Consider the following 8,060-nt stretch of genomic DNA (forward strand, 5'->3'; position numbering starts at 1 on the left):
GTCTTTTGGATAATCAATAAAGAAATAAAAGTGTTTCCTGTACAGAGCTGGAAAATGCGATCCGCCAAAAACGACGGAGGGTTAGAAAGACATCCACTCAAATTTAAACTTGACACTGGTAAATAGTTTTATCAGGTTGGTAAGTCACTTAATGAAATATTCATTGTACACAACTAGGGCTGGGTACCGGTACAGAAAATTCAGGTCCAGGTCCGGTTCAGGTCCAAAGGATCAGGTCCAGGTCCGGACCTGAACCTGGACCTGATGCAGTTTGACTCATACCAATGGTCCATTTCACTACAAAGTGATCTATTTGGTGGAGTATTAGACTTACACTGGCGTTTTAAAATCCTTCAACGCTAACTGCACCTGTATATGATTGGCTGTAAAACGTGGTAGAAATTACTATAAACTCTATTCTACTTCACTCTTGTTATTTTCTTCCACCTGCAAGCGCCAAAACGTGTGAATGCCTGATAAAATAATCTGTTAATTTTCTAATCGGTCCAACATCCGGTCCACCTAATTTTTTCAGGTCCGGTTTTTCTGGACCGGTCCAATAATAAAAACCGGTTCTGTACCGGTACCTTGTACTGATTCCCAGCCCTATACACAACTATGTCTCAACTCCACCTACGTTTCGGTGACCGTCTGTCACCTTCCTTGGATGGAGAGGAATTAAGAATTAGATAATAATTGTCACACTATTAAATGTCTGTATATAAGACGCCTTTATATTTGAGACGCCATCGTAAACACTGCATTACATATATGTATGCAAATGTTTTACGTTTGCGGCTGCATCTGTAAGAAGCGACACCTACTGCTGCAGTACAATAAAATCAGAATTGCCCTGAGGAAGGTAACAAAGGATCATATAAATGGAAAGAAGCAATGGTTGTGTACAAAAAAAAGGTGTTTTTCATTAATCTAGATCGGACATTATTTCGTATAATTCTACCTCGCCAAGGAAAATATACTTATCTATAGAAACAAAATTATTCAAGCCAGAAAGTCTATAGGAAATTTAACGATAACTTGTAGATCTATACGGTGGAAATGGTGGTTGCACGTTGTAAGTGTAATTTTGACAATATTAGTTTGTTGTTTCATCGGACGTTCGTAACATTTTCCGGAGCCTACAGAATCTCCACATAAGGCAATGTATGTGCAGTAGCCAATGGCATTGGCCCCCTTCTTAAACTAATTAACATATCTACAGTAGGTGCGTATTGTTAATAACATTCATTGCACGTAACTAATTTCTATTATCGACATAGCTGCACTTTTCTTTGATATACCACTGATCAAAACCAGCCCTTGGTTTTACAATAGCATCTTCGGCATAAATATCATGCCAGATAAATTAATAAATAAAGTACAATAATACAATACATAGTTAACTCAGTACGTCAACATTAATAACTGTTATTCTTTGTTGCAAGGGATGACATATATCAACAGGTAGAAGCCATTTTTGTTGTTTACACTTTGTCACTATGGCGACAAGATGACAAAGCCACCAGCTATTTCTGACATAAAAGCACAAAACATAGACCAATAGTGGACGCCCATCACAGTTAAAAGAATGACCAATAAGAAAATTGCAATTAAAGGTTCTACCAATGAGAGATTGGATGCATGTACTTCAAATGTTTGCATTTTTTGCTCAGTTTGCATTTCTACCCTTTGACAATGGTGGACAAGGCTGTAGGCTGTGTAGCCTTGGTCTATTCCTGTTACAACCATAACAAAATGCATTAATCTGCATCAGCATTGGCGAAATTCTTGAAGAACATTTAGCAGGTGACAGGATTCCCGTAAATATGGAACATAAAGAAGACATACAACAGAGAGCATGTTGACAATACATTTGCATGCTTTCACCAGTATCGTACCCAGATCACTCTACTCAAGGTACCCTGGGTACGATGGGAGGCGATAAGGAAGTGACAGAAGCTGTCATGTTATGTTTTTATTTAATTTAAAAACGCCGGCGGGTTGGAATACCACGTTCCTGATTGTTGTCTCCACAAAGGTGCCAGTTAAAATCTCATCAATCATATTTAGGATTTGAACTCTGACACGGTGGAGGTGGGGAGGGGGGCGTTAGTTCATGCAGGGTCAAACGTGACTGTTGATGTTTATCAATATCATGATGATGCGATAACTTAAAATTTTTGAATTCTTTACAATCATCGCAAAATACTCACTTATAGACGAGTCCATACTGATGCAAGCTAAACAATTTTGAGATAATTTTCTTTAGTCTATATCACTTTTCTGTGCTTAATATTTCAAAACAATTACAGGAATTTAAAAATCTAACCTGTCTCACCAAGGAGCTTTTATCGTCATTTCGCATTGTTTACCACAGTTTTGATAGATATGGAAATGGTAATAACTGTTGCAAGTTTCTATATTAGAAAGCTTTAACTACATTAAAATATGTAACACCATATAAAAGAAAATAATCATCTTAAAAAGGTCATAAAATATTTTTCTAGGAGATTTAGTATCAAAACTTGACACAGCCCTAATGACCTCAGAAATTGTAAATAAACTGAATTTTTTAAGAGTTTGGACGGACAGTTAAAAGATTGAGGTCAGGGAATTTGATACGTAACAAAGACTGGTCATAATAAAGGCCGTGGTGACATACAGGAAACAGATAACATCACACCTTCAATTAAATTCACTTGCAATTAAAGATAATTATATCAGGAAAAGGTCGATGAAATTTGACACTAAAAGATGAGGAGACATACTTTGATTCATTTGTGGATCAAGAAGAATTTGATTTGATAACGTCTTTTTGATTAAGATCTTAGAATGATATTTTCAAGGACCCAGTGGACATCATTTTCTAGGGCTTGTATCAAGGTGACTTGCGAACACTTTATGTACTACACTACTTATATTACACATTTATGTCTACAACATACATGGTCCACTACACTTAGGAATAGGGCTAGTCTACGTAAACCGGGGAAAAACTACCCGCGTACCATCCTTAGGGCATGGTATATTTGTTTTTTTAACGGTATTAAGTCCTACTATTAGCACTCCGTAAAATTTCACCGGGTGCACTGAGTAAAATTGGCGGGTGGTTACCACTTCTATTACCGAGGATACCACGTGAAGCCCACGATGAGCTGGTACCAGGTTAGATGTAAACAAAGTGAGACAGAGACTTGGCAGGGTGGGTGAAGTACGGCCCGAGGGCAGGCGTATTTGAGGAGAGGTCCGGACTAGAATAGAAACCAGAAGGAATGCCATTCTTAAAGTGGCAAGGCAGAGATACTTCGTCATGTCACAGCCCCCCTCCCCATGATCTGAACTGCGCAACCACAAACTAAACTGGCCCTTAATTGCCTTTTTAAGTCTATGTGACGGAATGCCGTATACTTTTAAACACCCTTATAGTTTTAGGCTTTACAGAACACAGAATGTGTATTAAACATACGGTTATTCTTTGTCCATTTTCTGATAATGTAGTAACGCTTGTGCAATATGGTTACTTGTCTAGTTACAATTAATGATAGAATAAAAGTGCCTAGTGCATTACAATTTTACATTGCCAAACTTTATTTTGTTAAATCACTTGGGATAACATCTTTTTAGAAAGACAAGAGAATTCCTAGACGGTAACTTACAACACAACGCTTTACTAGGCCCTTCGTATCTAATTCGTGTATGTTGAAAATGGGCATTGACGTTGTGTTCCCGTAAAGCTAAGGGCACAACCCGCCGTACGTGCAAATACGTGCTGTCTATGTGCCAAAACGTGGACAAACTTTTGGGATCCGTAAGTGGTAAGTACCGCCTCCATACGAACTCGTAGGGAATCCGACGAATTTTGGAGCGCATAGACACGCCGTAGAACTTTACGTGCAGGCAAAACTTTGTGCCATCAGGCTGCAGATTCGGCGGGTTTTGCCCTTAGCTAAAGGGACATAGACACTGTGCTCCCGTATATCACAACTCAGGGTTTCACCCTAGGCAGCTTACGTCTCCATGGCGACGGACAACACCCGCTGTGCCCTGATTGGCTCCCTGCTGTGCCACTTATGAGAGAGATGTCCTATGGTGGTTTGACCTTTGACCTTACGTGACAGCACCATCTTGAAATCTTGCAAACCTGTGTGTAGAGATACGAAAAAACAGTATTGAAAAAAATACTGTTATTTCAAAAATGTTTAACATAAAACAATTATAAACAAACCAATTTTTGAGTATTCGATATATTTTGTACTTTAGATGCTTAAAATTAGTTACTGAACAGTTGCTCTCTTTTAACGACCAATCAACTTTCATGTTAACCTTCAACGGTTTAACGAGGACAACGACCCACTCTTAATTGGATTGTAAATCACTAGACTTGGTTTCAATACTTCTCTCAGTCCCTTTTTATTATTGACAACAACAAAGACCTTCTGATTTAAAACGTGTATACTAGAGTCGATTAAACTGACTACACTTAGACTCTAGCTTAAAACAAAATACACCTATACTGTAATCTTATCATACCATTGTCAGAAAAAGAGAACGACTGTTTACTTTGTTTTAATGGGCCTATATTTTGATTTTGAATTTTGAGACATTTAGTTTGAATCATAACACACTACAACGCAGACGACCAGACATTTAGTTTAAACCATAACACACTTCAACGCAGATGATCAGACATTTAGTTTGAAAGACAACACGCTTCAACGCAGACTATAAAGTCACTGTGCTGATACGTATCCAAAACATGGATAGAAACTACTGCTCCCACTGCCCTGGTTTAATATTTCTCAAAAACTTACGTTAAAGTTTGTAGCATATTATGCATATTGTCTTGCAGGCTAGGAGTCGTATACTGTCAATTTTTGCAGTACGTTCATTATTTCACAGGGCTTTTCTTATGGGGCTTACCTACGCTTTGGAATCCATTGATCCTAGTATACTGGCCCAATGCCAAATATAACGATATAACAATGAACCAAAGGTCAAAGAAGGACACTGTACAGTAATAGATATAAGTACATCGATTGATTTCGGGCTCCCTAAGGATTTAACATGACTTCTATTGTAGCTTATGTATTTGTTCGCGGGCAGCAATGCTGATATCAATATCATTATTGTTTCACTGGGATTATAGTTTCAACAATGATGCCTTCTTCTCTTTTATATGTCATGGGTGATATCTTAATTAAACGATAATCTTTCCACCCGCGCAAAAGTAAATAGCACAATAGTCAAAAAGTATTTAGGGAAAAGGTAGGTATCACGACAATTGTAAGCTGCCATTGACTACAACCATTACAGAACAATGATATGTATCGTTTTCATATAAACTAAATTTGCAGATGGCTCTTGAAGATTATGTTGGTTTAGTGGCATATCTTAAGGGATCTTATTCGGATTAAAATATGAATGTTTTAGCAAAACGTACCATTGTGGTTGCCTCGGTGTGGACCCGTTGTCCCTTGGTGCATCTTCATTTCCCATTATCTTGTCTCTTCAGGGTACATCCACAGGTGTGCGGAATTACAGGTAAGGTAATGGTGTGCTCCATCAACAAATCCCAATGAGAGCCTCCAATTTTCTTCAGATGTTTCGTTCTTTAACTTCTTTTGTACATTGTAGCAGCCAGTGCCGACACCAACGTGAGTTGTTGGAGTTTTACCAACAAAGTTCTTAATAATCAACGCAATTGTTGAAGGTCTTCTTTTAATATCGCTCTCTTTAACAAATAAATCAAAGAGAACTTTATTCGGAGAAAAGTATAAAGAGGTCAGTATTTGGCAACAAGTGTTATTCAGGTGGCTAGACTAGTCGGAATCTTGTCTAGATCGTTTAGGAGTCCGTTTGTTGTTTTGAGACGATAAGTCTGTAGGAGGGTTATCTTGTCTTCGTCTTGTTCTTCTTTCCCTTGATCTTTGTCTTCTCCTTTTTCGTCTTCGTCTGCTCTTCTTGGATTCTTTGCTCGTTTGCTTTTGGTGTCTTCTTCTTTCTTTTCTTGCCTGGGCGTCGTCTGCGCTTCCTGATGCCGTGCTGGTCTCAGTTTTCCTGCCATTATCTGTATCGATTTCTCCTACCTCCCCCCTCCCTTGCCCCTCCCCTTCTGCCTTTTCCTGTTCTTTCGTGACTTCTGCCAACGTTTGCTGAAAAATATCACACATGGTCCTCTCAGCCTTGATGAACTCAGAGTTCGCTGACCGTGGTTTCTTTTTCAAAGCGCAGTTGCATGAAGTGTTAATGGCAATAAACGTATACTCGAGCTTCCCACCAATTCTAACAATTGCAGGAACATTGGATTTCTTGGTCACACACGATGACGTCCAGTGTGCTTTGTCGATACCTCTGCACCCTCCCTCCGATCCACGACTGTCGTTGCATGTCGTCACCGCGAAAAACTGATTAATCACTTCCCCTTTGTTCAAGTCAGGTGTAATAAAAGATTGCAGTACCTCGACTTCGCGATTTTTATAGTCGTTCAAGGGTTCGCTGATGTGTTTATATTCCTGTTTTTCGTCGCAGACGCTTACTTCCTGCCCTGCGTGAACCGAGCGTTTACTTCTAGATTTCTCCCGTAACGTTTTACTGAAATCTATGTACAAGTCTTGTCCATGAGAAGGATATAAAGCCGTTCGTCGAAACGACAGATGAGGAGACATAAATAGTGGCGACGAAATAAGGTCTGTGAAATTAAACATGTGCACTGTGACTACTTTCTGAGGTGATGGCGGTCTGACGATCTTTGGCTCCGTCAGATCGTCTTGGAAAAGTACGCTATCTCTTAGGTGAGGAGGATAGTTTTCAAGGAGGTGGCGAAGACCTCCGCCTCTTCTCTCGCGTATTTCAGTCCTTTTTCTCAAATCGTCCAGGTTTCCATCTAGAACGACGGCGGGGAGTGCAGAGCAGGAGGTGCAGATGAAGACTACCACCATGTGTGGTACGATGCAAGATCTGATCAGGCCCTGGAAAGAATAACAAAAACGATTTTATTATCATGTTAGTAGTAATTTGTAAAGAGGGTGCATCACTAGACAGTGGTACATTGGCGGTATCACTGCGTCTTAAATTTCACATGCGTTACCCTTGACTAAATAGGTATATCATGCAAAATATACATGTATGACTGAATAAACAACAAAATAGACAAGAAGATTCGCTTTCTATCCATGAAACTTGTTGAACGCATTTCATCGGCAAGATAACCTTATATAAATACCATGCTTATGAAGACAACGGATATAGGCTACCCCGTGGATAAAGGTGAACTAGCGTTATAAAGACTATAACAGGAATGGACTTTCATAAGGCAGTAGAAAAGACAGTTCCAGCTACTTAAACGAAAGGGATTATTCCTGTCACATTTAAACTTCATCTGTCTCTCTTCATTGATGTCTTCAAATCATACAAAATTAACAAAACTATTCATAACAATATATCAAAAAGGAGACAAAAATCGATAGACGATATAGATTCTCAACAGTAGTGATATTTTCTACAAGAAAAGAAATGAACGGATCAATGCAACAGTGCAATTGCTGATGAATGCATTATAAGTCTCCTACTGAGTCTTTGTTACTTGTAGTTTAGCCCTGGGCAGAGTGGGTCTACCAGATCCCACACGTTGATTATGTACAAATGCATAAGACAGCGTACACACATACACACAAGCGCGCACAGAGAGAGAGACACACACACATACACACACACACACACACACACACATACACACACCACACACACACACACACACACACGCACACATTCATAGACACCCTTTACCCAACACACACATGTAAACACACACACGCCCGCACACTCACACACAGACACATAAATGCATATAAACATGTGCACACTCGCGCACTCATGATCACATAATACAAACAAATATACCTACACACACAGAGAGACACAGACATACATACAAACACATACACACACACACACACAAACACATATACACACACACACACACGCACACACACACAGACAAAGCTTGGCGAAGGTTATAAAGTTTCATTCATTCCTACATAACGTTAACACATGTCTTCAAG

The 8,060-nt window shown here is 39.2% G+C and overlaps 1 protein-coding gene across 2 annotated transcripts in view; it reads right to left on the minus strand.

Moving 5' to 3' along the window:
* Positions 1–494: 494 nt before the first annotated feature.
* The window catches only part of LOC118406849 (brain-derived neurotrophic factor-like), a 37,149-nt gene continuing 29,583 nt past the window's right edge, over positions 495–8,060 (minus strand). For both annotated transcript variants that reach the window (XM_035807204.1, XM_035807203.1), the window contains exons 2-3: positions 5,441–6,968; positions 495–4,141 (exon numbers count right to left, since the gene is read on the minus strand). In XM_035807204.1, coding sequence (XP_035663097.1) covers positions 5,820–6,968 — 1,149 coding nt within the window. In that variant the 3' untranslated portion in view covers positions 495–4,141; positions 5,441–5,819. The remainder of the gene's footprint in view (positions 4,142–5,440; positions 6,969–8,060) is intronic.

Source organism: Branchiostoma floridae, chromosome 19, assembly GCF_000003815.2.
Source record: "Branchiostoma floridae strain S238N-H82 chromosome 19, Bfl_VNyyK, whole genome shotgun sequence".
NCBI lineage: Eukaryota > Metazoa > Chordata > Leptocardii > Amphioxiformes > Branchiostomatidae > Branchiostoma > Branchiostoma floridae.